This window comes from Malus domestica, chromosome 13 (genome assembly GCF_042453785.1).
Source record: "Malus domestica chromosome 13, GDT2T_hap1".
Taxonomy (NCBI): Eukaryota; Viridiplantae; Streptophyta; class Magnoliopsida; order Rosales; family Rosaceae; genus Malus; species Malus domestica.
The window spans coordinates 24,803,565-24,827,838 of NC_091673.1; the positions used below are offsets into that span (position 1 = coordinate 24,803,565).

Here is a 24,274-nt window from a genome sequence, read left to right on the forward strand (position 1 = left end):
TTGGACAAATTTCTGACGTTTATATATATGTGTAGTACAGAGATCATATGGTAGTACAAAAATGTAACAACAATAACAACAACAACAACAAAGCCTTATCTCACTAAGTAAGGTCTGCTATATGAATCCTAGAACGTCATTGCGCTCGGTTTTATGTCATGTCTTCCGTTAAATCCAAGTTGTCCAAGTCTTTTATTAGAATCTTTGTTCAAGTTTTACTAGCTAGGTCTTCCTATACCCCTATGGCCTTGAGACTCTGTCTCGTAACCACATCTTCTAACTAGAGTGTCTGTAAGTCTTCATTTCACATGTCCAAACAAACAAAAATAGATTTGTGGTGACGAGCGGTGACTGAATTAGACTTTTGTGGGCAACTTCCGGGAAAGTCAGTAATCTCTGAGTCCAAATTATATTATGACAAATCCCATCTTAAGGTCCACACATTTCATCCTTAGAAGTTGCACTACGTTTGATGCCCATCGAATCGGATTACGCACAGCAGAAAGAAAAATATCATTCTCAAATCGAGCGAAACGCCTTTTGCTGAATACTTGAGTCATTGCAAGTCCGTCAGTATATGTGCAAATAAGATATTCACTCATTTATGGAAGATGCGTGTCTTGAAATTGTTGGGAGGAATATATATTGCTGCAAAAGCGGTCTTTTTACACGTACGTATGTGCTTTGATGCTATCTTTGTTTGTCAATAAAGTTATGTTCTTTTACTCTATCTTCTTGAAGTTGTTCTTCTCCTTTTTTCGACATATGGAATAGAATATCAAACATAAGAATATCTGATCATCTGATCTTTCTGCATTTTCCCCGGAGGCCAGCTGATTCGATCTTTTAAGTTCAATTTCCTTCTGGAGCAATATATACACGAAGTTTCTTGGAAATTTCCTTCTATTGGTTTCTCGCTAAGGTAGGTATGTGTATTTTTTCCAATATATATATATATATATATATGGCTTTTTAACCAAAATGATCCCTGAGATTTGCATAATACATCACTTTGGTTCCTGATGTTGAAAATCAATAGAAATGGTGCTTGAGATTATCCACCATCCATTATTTTGGTCATTCCGTTAAAAACTCCGTTAAGTGTTCCGGAGCTCTTGGCCGAAAGTTTGGGCAATTTTCAAAGCTTCGTAACTCAATCGTTTCTTAACCAAATTTGACCCATAATAGATCAAAATGAAGATAGGAAAGTGTAGAACAAGATTATACCTATTTGGAAAGCCATTGATTGCAGGTTATGACCGGAAAATAGCCTGAAAGATGACTGGTCCATGAGAAAACAGGAAAACTCTCCGAAAACTAGGTAAACTTTAAACGTTTATAACTTCTTCAACACTCAAAGAAATTGAGTGATTCAAAAACGAAAATCATACTTCTTGATGAGACCTTTCTCGACGGCTAAATCGTCGTGGTTTGGCCGGAAAACGGCTCGAAAGTGGCTGTCTTGGTCTCAAGTTAGTCACTTTCAAGCCGTTTTCCGGATACACCACGGTAAATTAGCCATAGAGAAAGGTACCATTCTCTTTTTCTCGTTGAGAAGTATGATTTTCGTTTTTGAATAGCTCAATTTCGTTGAGTATTGAAGAAGTTATTAACGTTTAAAGTTTACCCAGTTTTCGACGAGTTTTCTAGTTTTCCTGCCGACCAGTTACCTTTCAAGCTATTTTCCGGCCATCTCCGGCAACCATTGGGCTTCCAAATAGGTATAATCTTGTTCGATACTTTCCTATCTTCATTTGGATATATTATGGGTTGAATTTTATTAAGAAACGATTGAGTTATGAAGCTTTAAAAATTGCCCAAACTTTCGGCCAAGAGTTATAAGATATTTAACGGAGTTTTTAACGGAATGACCAAAATAATGGATGGTAGACAATCTCAGGAACCATTTCTATTGATTTTCAATCTCAGATACCAAAGTGATGTGTTATGCAAATCTCAGAGACCATTTTGGCTAAAAAACTTTATATATATCTTTTGCAGTATATTATTCATGTTTTTCCTTTTGCATTAATGCAAATTTGCAATCACTTTGAATGGGAAACGAATAAAAAGAAATCAAATCCTCGCAACTTCATATTTGATTCTTAGCAAATAGTTTGAGGTCTAATGGGCGGAATGCAAAAGGCAATAATTTCAAGGAACAAATTTTAAGTGGATGTAAACCATCATTTTGGCTAAGAATGTATATAAAAACATAATTAAATATACATATTTAAAAGATGGGCTTGTTAATTATAGAGAGAAAAGTAAAACAAAGGCATAAGGTTAATGCTTGCATTCCCCCCTTATAGAGATGAGTTCGTTCCTTCACCTACGTATGACGTATCTTTACTGTTTCATAATTGGAACCGTTTTATCTCTTAATCTTCACTTGAAGATCGTCCTTACAAAAAAATCATTCAAATCAGATATTGTTTAGTATGTATGAAATCAATAAATCTTTTATCGTGAACATGCAACTTGGTACTGACATTGTTGATTTATTTGATACATTTGATGATTAAATGATATCCGATTCAAATGATTTTTAGTACGAATGATCTTCAAATGAAAACTAAGAGATTAAATGGTTCCGATTATAAAATTTCTACGATGGAGATACGTTATTTGCAAGTGGGAGAAATTGCTCATCTCCTAAGAGGAGAATGCTTTGCTTGTATTGTCCAAGATAATAATGCCAAACATTACTTGATCCTTATTAAAATTGGCTGTTGGCTAGAGGCTTAGAGCTACTCAGAAACTAATCGAGACGATGTTGGTTAGAGTACTCAATTAAAGTTCACAGTTTGCTCAACGCATGGATTTTGGGATGTTGATCCCAAGGAGCTTAGTGGTCTTTTGATTTTTTTTTTTTTTTTTTTTTTTTGAAAGGATAGTGGTCTTTTGATTTAGGCTCAGTGAACATATATAGTTAGTTTTATTTAATCCAATATTTATGTGGTTTCAAATTAAATTAAATTTTTGCATTCATTTTTCATTTGTATGACTATTTTGCCCATAATAATAAATATGAAATTAAATTGAAAATTCCTAATTATATGGTTTTTTAATTTAAAATTTCAATAATATGATTTGCACTTGAAAAACATTCAAACAGATCAATTAGCGAGTGTGACACAACTATTTACCTATGATAATTATATCTATAACACTTCCAAAAAAAAACCTTGCCAGAGAAAAAGTTTGTCAGGTCAAAGTTGTTTTCATTGCCATAAACTTTTAACCGACACAAGTTTATCGAGAAAGATTAGTCGGACAAAATCAGTCACTAAAAGTTTTACTCAACGAAATATCTATTTCGTCAGCCACAATAGAGTTAGACTGAAGAATACATTCGTCGGGCAAACATGTGTTGATCGTATTGACTCGACGAAATCATCTTGCTCGACTAGGATATTTCGTTGCCCAGAATCAAATAAAATAATGTTATAAATTTGACCCGATGAAAAAGTTGTCGGGCCAACTATATGTAACCAAAATTTGAAAATAATATAATGTTTGGCTGGACGAAATTCGTCTGGCTAATATTTTTTAAAATTTTTAGAAAATGTTAAAAAAATATTTGTAATAAATAATTTATTTAATTGTAATTATATTAATTTAAAAAGCTATAATTAATGACAACTTTAAAAATTTTATTTAATTACATTCAGAATAAAATTGTCCGTACAATTATGTTAAAAAAACTAAACATATAAATGTAAACTACTCGGCTGGATGCTGAGGTGGCTAGAGGAATGGCTTATGAAGGTCGCTCAGGGGCTCATGAATGCTTATACCAGAAGCTGACAAGGATTGGCTTACCCTAGCAAAGTACATGCACATTAATTTGCGCACAACAGCTTCTCTCCGCCCCACTTCTTCTTTTTGGTGCACTAACTCCATCTCTACATGCTGAAGTTTGGAATCAGTCTCGGTCGAAGGATTATAACTCGCTGAAGAAGACGACCTCCGAGGTCTTAAACCCGACTTGCTCATAGGCCGCAAAGTTCTTTGCCTTTCCATCGCCTAACCTCGTCCATCAGTAACTGTAGATACACCTTTGGATCAGGTATCAGCTTCTCCATAGGCATGTCTGGTTGCTACTGGGATAGTAGGCGAGGTACTCGTCCTTCTTTAGTGTCATAAAAGCCTACAAAAAAAAAGGGGAAATCAATTAAGATTTTTTATCATAATTTAAACCTTATTTATTGTAATGAAATTTACAATTAAATCATAGAAAAGAATACTTACAAAAATGCCGTTGCAACTTGGATGTCATAATTGGCATGTGTCTCCCCCCAAACATCCACCTTCGGGAAATGTGAACCTGTCGCTCGCCATTCCTCAACCCCTGATTTTTTTTGTAAAGTAAAACATATAATTAAACATTACTAAAGAAACATAAAAATTGAACTAGAATTAAAATGGATTTGGATCCCATTCGGATCCAATTTGTGGGGACCCTAGGGATCCTCACATCTTATCTATCACTACAGTTGACACCTACTTCAACTAACACCCCCTTTCTCATAGTTTTTATATTTTGGAATAAATCGACACGGATTAAACACTGTGTCGCAGTGTCTATTTCCTTATTCTATTTATTACATTTGGATTTAGACACTGCAACACAATGTCTATTATTTTGTTTCGTTTTTTCCATCACTCAAACGCCTCCTACATGTTCTTTTTTACATTTGGATTCAGACATTGCAATGTAGTATTCATTTCCTTGTTATGTTTTTTATTTTTGGATTCAGACGCTGCGTTGCAGTGTCCATCTCCTTGTTTTGTTTTTTCCATCACTCCCATGCCTCTTACATGTTCCTTTTCCTTTTCTTTTTTTTTTTTATTTTTTATTTATTTTTTATTTTTTACATTTGGATTCAAATACTGCAACGCAATGTTCATTTCATGGTTTTGTTTTTAACTTTTGGATTCAGACTTTGTGTTGCAATGTCCGTTTTAGTTTTTTCCATCACTCACATGTCTCATATCCTCACACGACTTCTCATTTTTACATTTGAATTAAGACATTGTATTGCAGTGTCTGTCTTTTGGCTCTATTTTTTAGATTTGGATTCAGATATACTGCAATGCAGTGTCCATTTCCTGGTTCCGCTTCCTTGAGTTGAGCAAACTCCTCCATGTAAACTAGGGGGGGGAGGGAGTGATAGAATATTCTTGTTCTAACTATTTATAATATCTTAAAGGCCATATGACATTCATAGAGAGAAGAATAAAATAGTTAAGTTCTAATATAATGAAAGGATAGAAGAGTCAAGTTTTAGCTATTTATAATAACTTAAAGCTCATGTGACATTCGTTACTGACCTATGCCTAGTTAATAAAAATATATCCTTGATTAAGTCCAAACAAAAACATAACATTGATATATGGCTAAATAGTAAAGTTTTATTGATTTAAATCTTAATAACTTTGCACTCAATAAAGAGTATTTAAGCTTGATATTCATCGGCAGCCGTTCTCACAGCTTAAGCTTTTGAGACCATTGTCGCTTGTCTATCAATTTAAAGCTTAATAACTTTAGTTTTACCAAGTAAGACTAAACTTAAATACAAGCTTACTTACCTGGAGATGGTGAAGTACATTCGTCGACAAAGAATCAAGACCGTCTTCTACGTACTTTCAACAAACTAGAATGTTTTAAAACCTAAACCTTGACTAATGAGAAATCTTTCAGAATAAAGAGTAACCTAAAAGATTAACATCAGAACAGATTACTTGGACGTGAAATCATGCCCCCTAAGCAGTGCCAAAACCAATTGACAAGCAAAGGTCACCCCACCTAAGCACACAGATCGATGGACCAAACAAGAACAATTAGAAATTATTAAAACAACCAAGAAAAATATGGTGGGGATGAAAGAAACTGCTAGAACTCCCTTTCCACTTATAGTATATATGCATATCTATCAAAAAAAAAAAATATAGTATATATGCATAAATGACTTAGTTGTTAATTATAAAGAGGTGAAAATCAAAGCCAGCAGACACTACCAATTGATTTAGCTGATTTAAGTACTGTCTGCATGAAAGGTTTCAGGCCGATTCATGTACATTTTTGGTTTCTAATACTGCAAAGTTATTCTTTATCCATTTAATATTACTTTCTCTAAATTAGGACACGTTTTTATTAAAATAAGCAGATTATTGCATCATTTTAATACCTTTCCACCTGTCTGTGCACAAATTCTTTCCAATCCACCACAGCTAGAACTTTTTTGGGGTTAAGTTCCACCCTAGATATTCTTATTTATATAATTGCTGCATCCAGTTTACATTAGTCCGTTTTGATTGCAGTTTTACACAGAATAAATACTTAATTACTGGAAATTACTTCAGGCATGCGCAGTACTCTTAGAGAAGAATAATATATATACATGCATGCTGGATTGTTTAGTAGAGGGAATATGAAGGCCACCTCAATTATATATAACATCTCAATCTCGTTGGCGATGCGGAGATATTGATCATCGCTTTTTCTTCTGAAGATATATCATACAACACTTCAGTAGTAGCTGTTCTGGATATTCTGCAAATTTCAGGTACGTATTATAATTTACTTATCTTTGCTTTCATTTCATTCATATCCAGAAAAAAATATATACGTATCAGATTCAGACCAAGCAAGAAAAGTCTAATAAAACTGCCACAAGTCACCCCCATACTCCTATACCAAGGTACAAAGTTATAGTTCCAAATTGCCACAAGTCATCCCCATATGCTGCCCCGCCGTTTGCTTATCGAAACTTTTGACAGTCTGCTCTGCCCTTCCACACGTCAACAATCTATCAAACCCCATCGACATCAAAATATAGTATAAACACTAGTGTGATCAAATCAACAATCTATCAAAACCCCCACCGACATCAAAATATAGTATAAACACAAGTGTGATCAGTCATGAATAATGATGCTACAACCGTGTCTACCTTGTCTTCTTGGCCGACTCAACAATCTTTCCATTGCTGCCATAGTTTTCTACACCTTTTATAGGACTTTATTTTGTTGCCTAATTCAATACATTTTAAAACTAATTTCCACACTAGCTTTTTGTTTCCACGTGTTAAAGAGTCACTCAACCAATTTTCTCCCTGGAAATAATAGGTAAAACTTGAGCATCGCCATTGATTATTTCCTTGCTTCCAACAAACACCATAGTAAATTCCGACCTCACTTGCAAGAAAAAAACACGATCACATGATTCGATTCTTTGCTTCCAAGAAACATCTTCCTAACTTGCTCCCTAATAAGGAAATTAATTATCCCACAGAAAAAGGGAAAAAGAAAAGAAAAGAAAAGGAAATAAAACAGGTGAGAAAATGAAAATCAAAGGAATAAGAAAAGGCACCGCCACTCTTGAGGTCTCCCCCACGGCAACTACCATCACACGGAACCGTGTGTCATTCGCAATCACAAATGTGTTTCTTCACCAAAACTGCTTCACTCACTCACTTTCTCGCGTAGGCAACGATAGTACTACATTAATGGGATGAGGGAGTGGGCACCTTACAACTTCTTATTTACAACTGAAGAATAATACTACTAGATTATTTCTTATTTCTTTACTCATCGTCTTTTTTTCTTCGAAAAACTAAAACTTCAGTTGGTCACAAAGATTCTTGACTCGAGTACCTATCTCTTGTCTATCCAATTATCTTCCTCTTTCGTAAACTAAAACTTTCACTTTGATTGAAAGATTATTCACTCGGATACTCGTTTCTTATATATCCATTTGTCTTTTTTCTTCATAAACTAAAATTCAGTTTCTAACAATTTGATTTGTGCATGCAAAAAAACGCATATTGCTACTCTCCAAGCATCCATTATAAGGTATATGCTAGTGCTATTCTTTAATTTAAATTTTTGTCATGAATAAGATGACCTAGAAGATCAAGAAAAATCTACATAAATTAGAATATCAATCCACACGTAGTGGAGAAGAGGATATAATCTAGGGTTTTCTGAAGAAGGCTGAGTGGAGAAATCGTAATTACCTTTAAACCCTTGTCCAAAATATCTTTTTCTTCAAACATGAAAATATTAGATTAGAGTCGACATTCAAACCTAACCAACCAGAATGTAAGAGCAACATTTTTCTCCACCGTAACCGTCGCTTGCCAAAATATCTTTTTCTACTGTCCCTAATATTTTTTTTATATATTCTGAGAGATAAAATAAAATAGGAAGGGACGGGGGTAGTAGGAAGTTTGTACGGCAGAGTCTCGACTGTAAAAGTGAACCCCTATCCAGCTATTATAAATTGTAGCCAAACTTTCCGGGTTTTCGTTAGGAACCCTAACGTTTCTGCCAAGTGCGGCGGAGCGAGCGGCGGTTCCAGATAAGTCTCGAAATTTCGGACTGGAAGTTGCACTAGTTTTTACTGTGACGAGCATTCGAGTTTTAGAAAATTTGAAACGAAATTAGAGATTAGAAAGCTGGAAATTGGGTTCGGGGAGTGAGAATTTGGGAGTGTGAGAGGGGTTTCGAGTGGTTGTTAGGGCCCGGCGGTTGAAGAAACTAACGGCGCCATCTCTCCTGCGACAGGTTTTTAACGAACGATGAGTCAATCGAGAGGCTCACGGGCGGATTTGGAGGCCGGCGGCAGCCGCTCGGGCGACTTGGACGACGAGTCCTCGTCCAGTCCTTTTGACATTGCCAGAACTAAGGATGCTTCGGTCGACCGCCTCAAGCGCTGGAGGGTATGCTTTACAATCTATATAACATTTTGCAGTTTTACAGTCATTTTTATATGTATTTACACATATATTGTTTTGTTTCTGCAATTCGTTCTTCATCTCTGTATATATGGATATGTATATGTTTATGTTGCTTTGCGGGTGTATTTTTGGTCCAGTGTTCTATCTGTTTGTGTATCTGCCTCTACGATTTAGGTTTCGGATTGTAATGTCGGTTTTCTGTACCGGATGGTAAATATCTATTAATAGTGTAGTTGCTCCCTCTATGTGAATAGATTAGTCTCAATTTTTCAAGAAGGGAATAGTACTTTCCGAAATTGTGTTAGGTTTAGTATGGCCAGGATTAGAAGATTAAACCTATAAAGTAGTGTTGTACAGTTGAAAGAAAAATTGGAAAATTGTTGGCGAAAAGTTCTACGAGCATCTTTTTTGATATGGGAGTCGTTTTTAATAACAAAATCAATAGAATTGGAAATATATCTTTTGGGTGCGTAGTTTACGAGCTTGTTTGGATATGCTTTTAAAATGACTGAAAGCGCTTTTGGTGAAAATATTTTTAGAAACAATCCTTAGTAAAAATGCTAGTAAATCCTAGAAAAGCACTTAAAGTGCTTCTTGGAACTGGTGCTTCTTGTAGAAAGCATTTAAAGTGCTTTTGAAACCTAAAAACATTTTCTCTAAAAGTGCTTTCAGTCATTTTAAAAGCACATCCAAACGAGACATTGTTACTGGAAATCATTTATTTTGTTTTATTTTATTTGATCCGATCTTTTTTATTGAGGCTTCTGGCTGAACTATGTTTTGTTTTGTTTTGTTTTAGCAAGCGGCACTTGTGCTGAATGCTTCTCGTCGATTCCGGTACACCTTAGACTTGAAAAAGGAAGAAGAAAAGCAGCAGACACTAAGGAAGATTAGAGCCCATGCACAAGCCATACGAGTAAATCACTTCAAAATAAATGTGTCTCAAGTCACTCATGTACTATCAGTATCCTAACATATGATTTTTCTTTATTTTTAAAATAGGCTGCATATCTTTTCAAGGAAGCTGGAGACCAGCAAGTGAATGGTACTTCTTTTTCTTTATTGCATTAATTTTTTTGTAAATATTATCCGCGGAAAAAAAATGCAACATTATTGTAAATATTCATTTTCGTTGTTTGAAGGGTATTACCCTGTTTTTTAGGATTGTGTTTTAGAGATCTCTCTCATTTGCTCCACTATCGTGATGCATAAATCCTGGTGTGGAAACTGTTCTCTGTGGTAGTTCTGGAGTTAACTTTTTGCTTTTTATTGTTAGGAGTCGTAGTACCAAAACCAAATTCTACTGGCGATTTTCCAATTGGACAAGAGGAACTAGTTCCAGTGACGAGGGATCATAATTTTGCTGCTCTTCAACAATATGGGGGGGCAAGTCCACCACAAAACCTCTTTTGTGATCTGAGTTGGTACATCAACACTGTTGCTTATATTTGTTCTGTTGTTTCCTTAAATCAGGTCACAGGCTTAGGGGACCTATTGAAAACAAATCTCGACAAGGGAATTCATGGAGATGATGTTGATTTACTAAAACGGAAAAATGCATTTGGGTCGAACACATATCCTAGGAAAAAAGCAAGAAGTTTCTGGGTAAATTTGCTACAGTTGTGAACTTTTGAAGTTTCCATATTGGATATAATAAGAAAAAAGAAGAAAAGTTTGTGCTGTCATAATATATTTCTTTTTTCTTTTTCTGTCTGATAGAGATTTCTTTGGGAAGCTTGGCAAGATCTTACTCTGATCATTTTGATGGTAGCTGCAGTGGCTTCTTTAGCGCTGGGTATAAAAACAGAGGTGAGCTGGCATTGGCTTCTTAATAGCTTCATCCTTAATCAGAGTAGGATGTGAAACTTTTAGGGTGTTCTTATGAATATCTGCTAGTTGTGGTGATTTTTATATTCTGATAATGTCCTGTTTGTTTTGGAGTCTGAGTTGTTGTTGTAGCATGATTTGTCTTTTCTTAAATAGTGCACCCTTTTGATTGCATATATTGCGAGGGCCATGGTGTTCCATTATTAGAGAAATGACCTCTATCATTACCACAGATATAGTGCTTATATGGTTGCAAATCTGTCACTTTTTGTGTGAATGTTGATGATTTCATAATCATATTTGGAGAGTGATATCACAAACCCTTGTGAATCTCATTTTATTTATTCATTTTAAATACGAAATTTGTTTATGGTGTTCGTCTTATGCATTCTTTGTAGCTTACAGGGTATAAAGGAGGGATGGTATGATGGGGGCAGCATTGCTTTTGCAGTTCTCCTTGTCATTGTTGTCACAGGTATTGACTTAGCATGTTTATTCAATGATGTCTAAAATGTATATATTTGATTGTCATTTTTGTTTCCAACATTTTAGTTAATTTGCTTGTAGGGGCTGGTGTGTTGATGTACTAGTCAACTTGCTTTAAATATTAGGCATATATATTATAGATGTCTAACAGTTTTGTTTCTTTCCCTCTCCATATTCAAATAAAATTCTGTGAATATGCTCAGCAAGTTTTGTAATTATTTCCCAAAAACTAATTTGAGTGAAGACTATTCATGGTGGCCAGAATCCATCAATTCCACATTTGAGCACATTATTTGACACTAAAGCCTTGAGTTCAAAATTTATTCATCTTTTCTAACTCTCTCTTTCTATATTTGTGTGTATATATGTATGTGTGTGTGTGTGTGTGTTTACGTGTGTATATGTGTGTGCACTTATATATACATATTATATATATACATATTATACATATTATATATATACATATTATATATATACATATTATATATATATATATATATCTGCCATTATTAGAGGGGATGCTATGCATGTCACTTGTAGCCGTATATGGGCTTCTTACAAATTTGGATGATGTTTAATCATTTATGCTCTTTTGTGGGGTGTTTAAGCATATGTCAATCATGAGCTTATACAAGTTTATTACTTGAATTCTAAAATAAATGGGAGTTTCTATTAATCTGAAGTGGTACACACTCATCAGTTTTTCCTATAATTTTTACCTGCAGCCGTTAGTGATTACAGACAATCTCTTCAGTTCCAGAATTTAAATGAGGAAAAGAGAAATATACATTTGGAAGTGAGCTTCTGGTGCTCTTCGCCGTCAGTTTATGTGAATTTTATTTCTTCTCATGTGCCGATATTTAGCTTTGGAGGTAATGTGCAGGTCATTAGAGGTGGTAGACGTGTTGAGGTCTCAATTTATGATCTTGTTGTTGGTGATGTTGTACCCCTTAATATCGGCGATCAGGTATGCGCATTTGTCAGTAAATGTTTCATGTATATTTCGCAATTGCATTCCAATTGAAAAGTTTATTAATATTGTGATTCTATATGTAGGTCCCTGCTGACGGCATTTTAATAACTGGGTACTCACTTTCAATCGATGAGTCGAGTATGACTGGAGAGAGCAAGATTGTGAGCCTCTATACATGTTCTTTAGCCTTGTTTGAACACTGACCATTTATTTTCTGTAAATCATATGATGTATATATTTTCCTTTTTTCAGGTTCGCAAGGACTCCAAGGACCCATTTCTAATGTCTGGCTGCAAGGTAGCAGATGGAAATGGTACTATGCTGGTAAAGATTCCTATCTTTCTTTTCCTTTTCCCATGATACTTATATAGATTCATAATAGTTTTTCTAGAGTCAGTCAATGGCATATCTGAAATCTTTCTGGGTACTGAGAATTTTTTTTCGGAGGCTTCTTTATTTGCTGCCCATGTAATTTTGAAATAGAACTGTCAATGTTTTAATATTATTATCATTGTTTCTTCAGGTAACTAGTGTTGGGATTAATACTGAATGGGGAATGCTCATGGCTAGTATTTCTGAAGATACTGGTGAAGAAACTCCTCTGCAGGTCAGCGATGAACTTTTAACTTGAATAATTTCATTTGATGCATGGAATTCTGTACTCAAACATATACATCTTTGAATAGGTGCGCTTGAACGGGGTTGCGACTTTCATTGGTATTGTCGGACTCACAGTGGCTTTTCTTGTCTTGATAGTCCTGTTGGTTAGGTATATTCCTATCTTCGCCAGTGACCCTTTCTCTATGACAGTGACACTTGATTTATGATAAGAGTACTATCACTAGTGACCCCTTCTCGATGACAGGGACACTTGATTTATGATAGAGTACTATAACTTGTGCAGATACTTTACTGGCCATACAAAAGATACAACTGGAAAACCTCAGTTTACCGCTGGAAAGACAAAATTTGGAGATGCCATAGATGGAGCCATTAAAATTGTTACTATTGCAGTATGTCAATAACTCCTGGGTTGTTTTCAATAAATACTTGCCCGTGATGTTTCATTGTTTACCTGATTATTCACTTTAAATACAAGCGTTTTTGTGAATTTGATTAATGTGAAAAAGTTTTAGGTCACCATTGTGGTGGTTGCTGTTCCTGAAGGGCTCCCTTTAGCTGTTACCTTGACGTAAGTCTGCTCATTGTTTTGTGCTAAACCTGTTTTTCTTTTTCTTTTTTTCCTTTTTTAATTTCACTCGTGTGTTACACTGAGTAACATACTATCAGAAAAATGATTATTTCGATACTAAGTTTTCTGTACGATGTGTTGTGGCCCTGGGCTTCCCGCAAGCCAAACATAAAATATAAAACTTTTCTTTTTTCTTTTGTAAAAGGATACGTTTTTATTGCATACGTTCCTCATTCCTTACTTTTGCCCCTTTCATTCTTTGGCTATGACACAGGCTTGCCTACTCGATGAGAAAAATGATGGCAGATAAGGCCTTGGTAAGTCTAATTGTCTTTCAGTTTTATGCCTTCATAGATTTTTAAGTATATGTACTTTTCTTAGGGTTAGCATATAATAATTTTGGAACAATGGATCTCTAAATGTAGGTGCGGAGGCTGTCTGCATGTGAAACCATGGGTTCTGCAACTACAATCTGCAGTGACAAGACTGGAACCTTAACATTAAACCAGGTGGGTATAACTTACACTACAATGGGGTTCTAAATGGAGTTCTAAATGCCCAGTTTCTCTCTCATTGTAAAATATATGACGGTCGAGGTGTTGAGGTCTCATCAACTAGGCTAGTTCAGATGAAGTTAGTTTGAGGGTTCAAATCAGCTTAAGTGTTGTCTTACTAAGAGAAAATTTTAGTCAATTGGTGTGGGTGTTGTGAGATTAAAAAATGGTGGTGGACGTGGCAGAACAAATGTTATGGACATTTATTTCTAATTGTCTCTCTTGCTCTCTCTCCTTCTCATTCTTTTGTTCTCTAGCTTAAGATTGCTAATGAGTGATATTTTTCTCTACATTTCTTTGAGTATAGATGACTGTTGTTGAGGCTTTTACGGGTGGGAGGAAAATCGTTCTCTCTGGCGATAAGCCAGACTTGTCTCCAATGCTATCATCTTTGCTTATTGAAGGCATCGCATTCAATACAAATGGCAGTGTTTATATGCCTGAGGTATGCTTAAAGTATTTGTGTTGCTTTCTTGGAAAGATTTTAAAGCAGAATATTGAGTGGTGAAGGCTTAGGTTCAGTAAGGTTGTAATTTGCTGTTTCTTCCCTTTTGTAGACCGGCGGTGATATAGAGGTTTCTGGATCACCAACTGAAAAGGCAATTCTGCAATTGGGAATCAAGGTTCTTTCGTTTGGTTTTCCAATTCATGTATCTTGCTACTGCTCATGGGTGACTTCATCCCTTGAACTCACCACTAATAATTGATAACTTGTTTGCAGCTTGGAATGAATTTTGATGTCATAAGGTCTGAGTCTTCACTTCTTCATGTGTTCCCATTCAACTCTGAGAAAAAAAGAGGCGGTGCTGCGGTTAAATTGGTAGGGAACTTAAGAATCTTACCTTGCCACACTAAGAGTTCTTGATTATATGGTTATATTATGCGGATCTTAAGATAGTACATTTTGAATTTTGTTCTAGTAGTTATGTATTCAATATTGTGTTTCATTTGTTACCTTCCTGGTTGCAACAAACATGTCAGGAATCTGGATGATCTTAATATTATATGTTCTCTTTTGTAAAATGTCTTCATATATCAGTTACAGTACATGGGGAAGAATATTAGTATTCATTGTGGATAACTTCTTTTGCATTCAAGGGAGGTGCAAGTAATGGTTGATTGCCTTTTTTCTATCTGTACAGCCCAATTCCGAAGTTCATATACACTGGAAAGGGGCTGCTGAAATAGTCTTGGCCTGTTGTACAAAGTACCTGGATCCAAATGACAAGTTGGTAGCTATGGATGATGAGAAGGTAGGAGAAAACTTTGGCGTGATAAAATGATAGTTAATTTCTGCATCTCTTTTAGTGAAACACTTGTATAATACAGTCTATTTTTTCTTCCTCTAATTTAGTCATTCCTTTCCAGCTTGAGATGATTTTAACACCCTTTTAGTTTTTTGTGATCGTGCAAGACATTATAACCTTCTTTTAAGCTTAAAAGACAAAATTTGAACTTGTACAAATTATCCCTAATATCAATTGTATGAATCTTGTTCCTAAACTTATTTTCTTACTACTTTTGTGTTCATTTTATGGTGACTTTGAACTTTGGAAGTTTTTGTCTAATATTTCATTTTAATGAAATATGCCTTTGTCTGCAGTCAAAAATTTTCAGGAAATCAATTGAGGATATGGCTGCTCGCAGTTTGCGTTGTGTTGCCATTGCTTATAGACCACATGAATTGGAAGATGTTCCAACTGATGGACAACTATCTGAGTGGGCATTGCCTGATGATGACCTTGTCTTGCTTGCTATTGTTGGTATAAAGGTAGTGCGTGACATTGTATTGCTAACTTAGATAAGGAGCATGTAACATTTAATATCCTCTGTTCTAAGCTGATATGTTGCTTCTTTTGGCACCTTCTAGATTTGCATTCACTTGTAGTTTGTTTAAACTTATTTAGAGAATTGAAAAAATTGCAGGATCCTTGTCGGCCTGGGGTGGGGGATGCAGTGCGACTATGCCAAAAAGCTGGTGTTAAGGTATTATTTAGTAACATCTATGTGAATGGTCTTCCGGATTTTTGATCTGCATAAAAAGGGTGTTTATTTTCGGATTAAGAGTGTTTATTACGCCAGAGAGAACAGAAAGGGTTCAGTCCCCAATTTGAAGAAAGCCCAAAGATTCTATGCTTAATAAGTTCAGCTGTCAACTTGTATCAATTGCTTGTTATTGTGCAACAATGGTAGTTCAACTTGCCTCTTTGTTTTTCATAGGGCTGTCCTATGTATATTTATTTATTATATTGTTTTGTAGGATTTTTTTTTTTCAGCCTCCACTTCCTCCCTCAGTTCCTTTCTCTTAAAAATTGTATCGTTATTTTGAGTTTTTATACACTTGGTCTAAATGCAGTTTTTGCACTGGTTGTAATTTCATTATGTCATTATGTGTCAATGTATGTCCTATTATGGTTAAAATTTAGTTAGGTTCAGATACATGTCTGTATCTGTAGTTTAGTCGTATAGTAACTGTATATCAGAAGAATCAATTTCATTTATAAAGAAATTTGGTAAAGTTTAAATATTCTTTTCATAAATTATTTTCTGGGTGTCATTTTAAATATTGTTTGGAGAAAGTGAACAACTGGATGTTGCATCTTAAATTCTCCTTCCAATCTGAGAATTTTGTAGGTGCGCATGGTCACGGGTGACAATGTTCAAACTGCGAAAGCAATTGCTATGGAATGTGGCATACTTGCTCCAGATTCAGATGCTACCGAGCCAACTCTTATTGAAGGAAAAGTTTTCCGTGAACTTTCGGATAAGCAGAAAGAAGATTATGCTGAAAAGATTTCGGTATGATCTGAGTAATTGGATATCTACTCATATTTACTTATTGTTTCTGGTGACATGTTTTTATGATTGAAGTGTGAACACCAGATTTGAGGAAAATTGGTTCTTTTTTGTGTAATGTGCAGGTGATGGGGCGGTCTTCCCCCAATGACAAGCTTCTGCTTGTGCAAGCATTGAGGAGAAGGGGTCATGTTGTTGCTGTAACCGGAGATGGCACTAATGATGCTCCTGCACTGCATGAGGTTTGTCAAATGTTTTCACTTCAGTTTTTGTTTGTTTGTCTTTTTTTGATTTTATTGTAGCAGCCTAATGTGTTTGAATCCCTGCACTAGTTTTGTAGTGGGTCATTTTTTGTGCCTTTTAGCTGTAGCGTTAAATGAGTTTATGTTTTGATGGTTTTTTTCTTTTGGAAATAATCCACATATGAGTTCAGGCAGACATTGGTCTTGCAATGGGTATTCAAGGGACTGAAGTTGCCAAAGAGAGTTCAGATATCATTATCTTGGACGATAATTTTGCTTCAGTTGTGAAGGTTAGCAACTGTATGAACGTTTTGCAGTTTATCTTAGTAATGTCATTGTCTATTGTATTGTAGTACTCTGTTCTACCTTTCTGTTCATAACTCCTTTCTTTAATAGACATTTTGTCTAGTGCTTTAATTAATCAGTAACATAAACACAAGCTCATTCTTCTAACTGGACTGTAACAAAAGTTCAGGTGTTTCATTCGGTAAATTCCATCCAACGGATGATACATACTTTTAATTAATTTATTACTTTGTTCTCTCTCAGTTCTCACTTTTAATTTTTCTTGCATCCCCCACCCTTAAGTGAATAGGATAGCACTCAGTGTGCATATATGGTGTCCAGATGTATAACATACTTTTCCACATTAGGCTTGTATACACTGAATTTTGCTTTTTGTTACATTGTCAAGAATATTGCTTCAATAAATTGACTCACTGCTAGACAAAAATGGCAAACAACTGAGAACATCAGTGACCTATTCATCCTCAGTATCACAGTGTCACTGAAAGAAATTAATGCCCAGAAAACATGAGAATTTGAAGAAGATTGAGATTATAATTGATTAGCCCATCAAAGCAATTTTATGGTGGTTTAGAACTAGAAATCTTTGGTTTTCTGCTTAGGTAGAAAAGGCATGACAAGTCATGTTGTGAAAATGGTTTGACTATTTCTAGAACCATCCAAGAAATCATTCGTCTTAGCCTTCCAATCTGGGCTCTTTGATTTGGGAACCATTTACACCTATAGGGAGGGTTTGTTATGCATTGTGAAATTGGTGTCATCAGGCTGAGAGATGTCAATAGCTTTGGAGATGGCTGAGAGTTAATTCCTAGAACATGAATCTAACAGAAAATATGTTGAGATAGAGAAGCGGAAAGCAAAAAGTGGGAAAGAATAAAAAGTTGATTAAACAAAAAAAGCAGTTGTTTAGGGAGTGTCAGCATGGTGACAAACTGACCATATGTGTATCTATCTTGGTCTGTTTTTTCATTATTATTTCGAGTGCCGATTCAGAAACCCAAATTTGCAAATCTTTAACAGTGTTTTGTTTATCTCATGGTTGTAGGTTGTTAGATGGGGTCGATCTGTATATGCAAATATTCAGAAATTCATCCAATTCCAGCTTACAGTCAATGTTGCAGCACTAATTATAAATGTCGTGGCAGCCATTTCATCTGGTGACGTTCCACTAAATGCTGTTCAGGTTTTGATCTCTCTCTCTTTCTCTCTCTCTCTCTCTCTCTCTCTCTCTCTCTCTATATATATATATATATATATATATATCTCTGTATCTGTATCTACACACACACACACACACACACACACATATATCTCTCACCTCCATGTGTACACCTGTGGATGCCTTTCTTGTGCTTTGTGCAGCTTCTGTGGGTGAATCTTATCATGGATACTCTTGGAGCTCTAGCATTGGCTACGGAGCCACCTACAGATCACTTGATGGACAGAACCCCTGTTGGTCGAAGGTAAGATTTCTGTGATGATGGCTTCTTTTTACAAAACAAAAAATAAAATAAAATCGCTTATATCACCAAATATGCTGTCTTAATCTTTGTTAGTCACCTAAAGTTTCTGAAAACTTGTGAGCATTTTGTTTTAGTTGATTTAACAATGTCATTTCTTCCCTTTTTTTTTATAATTATTTTGTCATGCTGTTTTGGATAAAGTTCTTGTTTTCGTAGTGCTCCAGATCTCTACCCTGAAAAGGGAGGCAAGGGAACAAGACATGATCTTTTCTGTGACAAAAATAGTTACAATATTTTGTGTCAAAGTGTGTTTCTGTTAGGTTTCCTTTTTACTGGTTACATTTATCTTTCAAGTCCTTGTCAACATGTCATTTTGACAATGCTTACCATAGCCATATATATTTTCATGGAGGAACTAAATTCTGAAATTGTAAGGCATCAGTGGGATTGCAAGAGAAATTTCCAACCTCTTTGTTACTGTGTTTTTGTGCACAGAATCTAAAAGTATAGTTTTATTGTGTTGAATGTGCTTCCCTTCTTCTTGGCCCATATTGTTGGATATTTCATGTCATTAAGCAGACTATTTGCTTTTGAGATGGTTATAGTAATGAACCTATGGTACAATGTTTTACAGAGAGCCGCTCATAACAAATATAATGTGGAGGAACTTGTTGGTTCAGGTACATGCGTTTATTAAGTTTATGTAAATTGAAGTATTGGTGCCCTATAACGTGTATTGTCGTGCTACATAGTCTACATTGTCATTTGTATATTTGATATATTGTTCTTGAACTTCAGGCTTTCTACCAAGTCACTGTCCTACTTGTCCTCACCTTCCGAGGAATAAGTATACTGAAGCTGCATGGTCCCAATGCTACCACAGTGAAGAATACTCTGATATTCAATGCATTTGTCCTATGTCAAGTAAGTCATAGCTGGTTAATATTAAGTAGTCTACGTTTGTTGTATTTTTTTTTCTGGTGTCCTTTGTCAAGTAAGTCTAAGCTTCTCACTTCGAGTTTTCCTATTAAGTTCTGCACTAAGTGCTACTAAAGTGGATTTGTCGAAAATGATATGCAACATGTCAGTTCAGCTGTAATGGAATATTGTATGCATTTCTAGTGTTGTTTACCAATTGGTTGAGGATGAAGCTGTTAGGGTTTATTTGTTTGTATTTGTAAGCATGATTTATCAAAAGGATGTCTTTAGTAAGTGAAATGTTCAACATACAATGTCTTTAATAAGTGTAATGTTCAACTTGCAGATTTTCAATGAATTCAATGCTCGAAAGCCCGATGAGTTCAATATATTCCAAGGGATAACCAAGAACTTCCTTTTTATGGGAATAGTAGCAGTAACTCTCGTACTTCAGGTGATACTTTAGTGCTTCTGTTTTTTTCATGTGGCTTTGGTGAAAGTTTGCATTTGTTTACACCTGGCTTTGCTTTTCTTTAGATTATCATCGTCGAGTTCCTTGGGAAGTTCACTAAAACAAAACCCCTTACTTGGGATCTTTGGCTGATTTCATCTGTAATAGCTTTTATCAGGTGAGTTGGTGAAGATACGTTTAAAGTTTGATTGATGTTACGATGATATTTATTATTTGTCCCAAACGAACCTATGATTATGCCGTGTTTTGTAATATAAGTAGAACACTCTTAAGAGTGTCTAGTTTCCTTCTGTTGGTTGACACAACTCTTCTCCCTTGCAGTTGGCCTCTCGCTGTTGTTGGGAAACTGATTCCGGTTCCAGAAACTCCGTTATACAAGTATTTCACAAGAATGATCCCTAGGCGAAGAAACAATCCAGAGGTAGGAGTTCTTGTATATTTCACTTCAGGATTAAAATGTATTACTATATTCCGAGCCCGTGATTTAGTCACCTGCCCTTTCGCCTTTCAGGTTAGTCAGTAGGAAGTGTGGAAGATATATTGCAGTTAGAGTGGCGGTTTCATAGCTTTCTGGGTCTGGATTGTTCTTTTGTCGGTTTTTGGCTAACAACAGATAACATTTCACAGAATCCACGAACTAATCTTTTGTTAAGTGGGGAATGTACTTGCAGCATTCAGCTTTACAGAAGCAAATAGTATTAGTCGGTTTGGTCTCTGCTCACTGGAATTTACTTGTGCAGTTTGTGTACCTAAAGAGTGATTTGGGGTTTTATAGTTTGACTTGTTTTGGAATGTTGGATGTGTCTATAAAAACAGAAATATTTAAACCGAGGGTCGCCTTGCAAGAAGATACAACTCGGATGTAATGTATACCTCTGGTGTAAATATACCGATACACCTCCGGTTACACCTACAAATTCCCATTAGGTACACATGCGACATTAAAGCCTTGGAACAATACCTCCTCTAAAGAGAGTGAGAACCCAAATGCAATGGGTTCATCATTCTGTTAAGCTCCTGTGAAGCAGGCAATGGAAATGGTGCATGGCATTCTCAACAGTCGGGGCGTATCTACCGATATTGTACGCGGGCGATTCCAAACCTCTTTGAACGCCTTCACATAGCATGACATCTTCCGTCTGTTGACCAGTTGTGAACTTGTGAGTTAGGCGTGGCGTAGATAATACAAATTACATTCTATGAACCAGGAGTGAAGTGATTATACCTGTACTCTTTCACTATCTTTCAAACTTCTCTCTATAAAATCTCTGTCATCCTGAGAACCGAAAGATCAAATAAACACAAGACAGCACAGCAGAAATCAACATGACGATACAATAACTATGCTGCGGGCTGTGCCGATCTTAATTGGTTCTTGTGTGACTTGATATTACTTGGAAGGAGCAAATCAGTCAGCGTGCTACGACATTTTAAACATGAATTTTCCGACGACATAAGAAACTTTCAATTTTAAACTTAATATTGTGGATAAGAGAGACATGGATTATCAAGCAGAGTAAATTCAGTATTACCTTAAGAGAAGCTTCAATAAAGTAATCAAATCTCACTTGACATTTCCGCGGTCCGAGCGGCAATACCAGATTGGTATCCATCCAAGGTCCATACCTATAAGAAACCATAAAAAGCCTAGTTATACCAAGTTCATTGAAGAATTAACTTAATACGAGTAACTAATGTAGCAATCATTGGCACTTTAAGTCACTGATCAATTACCTATTAATCATGAAATTTGGATACACGAAAGCATACAGCGCTTTTGACCCAAGCCGATCAAAATCATTTTTTCTTTCTGTCGAGCCGTCTTCACACTTTTGAATGCTGACCTTTTCATACATCTATATAACCAATAGCAATACGTCAGATGCAAAGGCAACCAACACTGAAACAGAACAATAAAAAAATTGAGGACCAAAGACAACGTTACTAGATGGATCTATGCTGCAAGAATAAAGGCTCTTTACACTACTCTAGATAATGAATCCTTGGTTTGATTGTGCTCGAAGAAAAAGTCGTCTAATCCATAGTACAATTCCCAACACCTTCAGTGTTGTAAATAGAATTTTTTTTGCAATTGAAGTACATATGCCAAGAAGAGTTGTTAACGGAAGCATACTGTGGTAGAGTAACCGTCAAGATTAAGACCAGATGCAAGGCCTTTATGTGCATAAGGCACGTGGTACCCCCCATCTAAGTAGTTGTCACAAAAGACCTGCAAAAAGAAAGAGTAATCAGTTGTCGACTCCTTCATCCTAAACAAGGAGTCATTAAAGATTATCATCACCGCTGGAAACTCATCCAGTAAGGAAAACTTTAAAGCGAACAGGCATGGAGCATACCTTCCAGTTACATTCAATCACATAATCACGTCGGCAAACAAAACTTAATGAAGTATCAATCCCGTTGTTACTCAGTACTTCTGCGGAGCTGCCAAGCCATTCATTTTGCACACTGCCTGGATCACTGTCAACATTCTGTTCCATATTGAGAAGAATAAACGGTCCCCAAGTTGCTACTTTTAGTGGTACAAGTCCAAACTCCTACCCTTCATGGCAACACAAAATCAATCAAATTATCCCTCCGTATTGAAAAATAGCGGGAATGTAATTGCATCCAAAATAATGTTACAACATACGTTTTCATTGAAATTCTGTATTCCAGTTATCCTAGTTGCCTTGAGAAGTGCACCATCTAACCCATACGTCCATCCCTGCAAAAGGGATTGCATGCTTAAGTATTTAATCAGAAGGTAAAACCATAGGAAAGTTAACTCGACTAGCAAAATTTTTTTTAAACAAAACCCTATTTCTAAGCACTGAAAGTTTTTCCAAGATAAGCAAACATAGAGTGGCCAGAGCACCCCATATGTAATGACGTACTATAATCAAAACCCACAAGGTAAAACTTTTGTAGCTCATCAGAGTTTGAAAAATGGATAAAAAAAAACTGTAATTTCTCTACTAATGTAATTAGTTAATTGAATTTGATATTCTTTTCCTTAAGAATCTGCTTGGAAGCAATCAGCAAACAGCAATGTAAGTAAACTGACATGATAAGGGCAGACAAAGCAGGACTTGCGGCCGCTTCCATATGCAAGGAGCATCGCGTGATGTCGACAGACATTGTGAAAAGCTTGAAGCTTTCCATCACCATCTTGGCATACCACAAACTCTACGTTTCCCAATCTGCTGAGTTAACAAATGACTCAAAATCCAAAAGAAAAACCAAAAACCAAACAGAACTTAACTAAATACTAGTAAAAAAGTTTCCACCTGCCAGTGAAAAACTCCCCTGCATTACTAATCTGTTCTGTATATCCTGAAAACCAACAACCATTCAAAAGCTCATAAATTTTCATTTGGGTTTTTCTCAGGAACCAAACAGATATCAAGCAGTAAAATTAAAAGGGAAACTGCCCGAAATGATCAGTTTTCAAATCCCAATTACCGAAGTGATCGGATTTTCAATATGTGTCGACATCTGATCGCTTTGTTTCTAACATTTGATTTGATTTTGATCACTTCAACAATTGAAATTCTGATTTCGGATCATTTTAGCCAATTTCCCAAGATTAAATGGAATTGGAAGCTGACCTACAGCCTGCCATCCACGGTAGAAAAGGGTGTCGATTTCGAGAGAGTAAAAGGATGGATTAGTGTACCATGAGCTGGGAGGAGTCCCTGCTCTCTCTATTGGGATGGTGGGTTCGAACTGACCCACGAGTGATGGGAGCTGGGGATTGTGGAGGGAGAAGGCCTTGAAGTTGCAGACTCTTCTGGGTAGATTGGGAAGAAGGTAAGGGCTTTTGGGTCGAAGTGTTTTGGGTTGGAAAGTTGCCACAGTCATCGCCATCTCCGTTGGCTTCGAGAGCTCCGCGCGCTCAGCCAGGAGCTTTGCTCTCACTGCTTCTGCTTCTGACTTTTTATTTTTCTATATGACTCCTCAAATCGGAAGCATTTCATCCTTAGTTTCAGGAAAATTGAGGGTGAATAATATATAATTTGTTTGAACAAACGATATTACATAAATTTATCTTTGGCAAGAATCGAATATTTATCACTTATAAATAAAAAGAAATATCATCAGAATGTTGTATTAAGTAGCTAAATAATATAGGAATTGTTGTAGGCTTATTTGACTGAACTGTATAAAGAACAGAGAGGGAAAGGGGTCGGCGACAACAGAGAGAGAAGAGAAATATGTAATTTTGAGGTGTGTATTGTATCACCTCCTTATGCCTTTATTTATATTAGTAGGATAGGTAGAATTCTTACCCTAAT

At 35.9% G+C, this 24,274-nt stretch overlaps 2 protein-coding genes and 1 long non-coding RNA gene across 10 annotated transcripts; 1 reads left to right on the top strand and 2 right to left on the bottom strand.

Moving 5' to 3' along the window:
- The first annotated feature begins 328 nt into the window (after positions 1-328).
- On the top strand, positions 329-20,807 carry LOC103453768 (calcium-transporting ATPase 10, plasma membrane-type). Of its 7 annotated transcripts, none has more exons than XM_070811074.1 (37): positions 329-671; positions 834-926; positions 6,328-6,572; positions 8,575-8,729; positions 9,547-9,663; positions 9,750-9,792; positions 10,024-10,133; positions 10,221-10,352; positions 10,467-10,556; positions 10,980-11,049; positions 11,786-11,856; positions 11,944-12,027; positions 12,117-12,194; positions 12,286-12,357; positions 12,557-12,640; positions 12,720-12,802; positions 12,938-13,046; positions 13,170-13,225; positions 13,500-13,542; positions 13,651-13,734; positions 14,087-14,224; positions 14,337-14,402; positions 14,501-14,599; positions 14,922-15,032; positions 15,383-15,550; positions 15,706-15,765; positions 16,414-16,578; positions 16,701-16,817; positions 17,009-17,107; positions 18,169-18,306; positions 18,486-18,586; positions 19,221-19,266; positions 19,385-19,510; positions 19,851-19,958; positions 20,042-20,133; positions 20,298-20,397; positions 20,488-20,807. In XM_070811074.1, exons 4-37 carry the CDS (start codon positions 8,589-8,591, stop codon positions 20,497-20,499), a joined length of 3,213 nt encoding a protein of 1,070 aa, XP_070667175.1. In that variant the 5' UTR covers positions 329-671; positions 834-926; positions 6,328-6,572; positions 8,575-8,588; the 3' UTR covers positions 20,500-20,807. The 7 variants fall into 7 exon arrangements, with proteins under 7 accessions (XP_070667175.1, XP_070667174.1, XP_070667177.1 ...); XM_070811073.1 differs by having other exon boundaries at positions 438-671; positions 834-922; XM_070811076.1 differs by having other exon boundaries at positions 439-671; positions 6,370-6,572.
- LOC139190676 (uncharacterized) lies at positions 3,636-4,391 on the bottom strand. Its single transcript, XR_011575021.1, has 2 exons — positions 4,255-4,391; positions 3,636-4,153 (listed from the first exon to the last, which is right to left on the bottom strand). It is a non-coding gene; the product is annotated as an uncharacterized lncRNA (long non-coding RNA).
- On the bottom strand, positions 20,778-24,020 carry LOC103453769 (choline monooxygenase, chloroplastic). Of its 2 annotated transcripts, none has more exons than XM_008393340.4 (10): positions 23,588-24,020; positions 23,267-23,312; positions 23,044-23,179; positions 22,630-22,704; positions 22,334-22,534; positions 22,111-22,206; positions 21,711-21,832; positions 21,509-21,602; positions 21,202-21,252; positions 20,778-21,115 (listed from the first exon to the last, which is right to left on the bottom strand). In XM_008393340.4, the coding sequence occupies exons 1-10, from the start codon at positions 23,844-23,846 to the stop codon at positions 20,978-20,980; spliced, it is 1,218 nt and encodes a 405-aa protein (XP_008391562.4). In that variant the 5' UTR covers positions 23,847-24,020; the 3' UTR covers positions 20,778-20,977. The 2 variants fall into 2 exon arrangements, with proteins under 2 accessions (XP_008391562.4, XP_028946979.2); XM_029091146.2 differs by having other exon boundaries at positions 23,044-23,182; positions 23,588-23,966.
- Between the last annotated feature and the right edge of the window lie 254 nt (positions 24,021-24,274).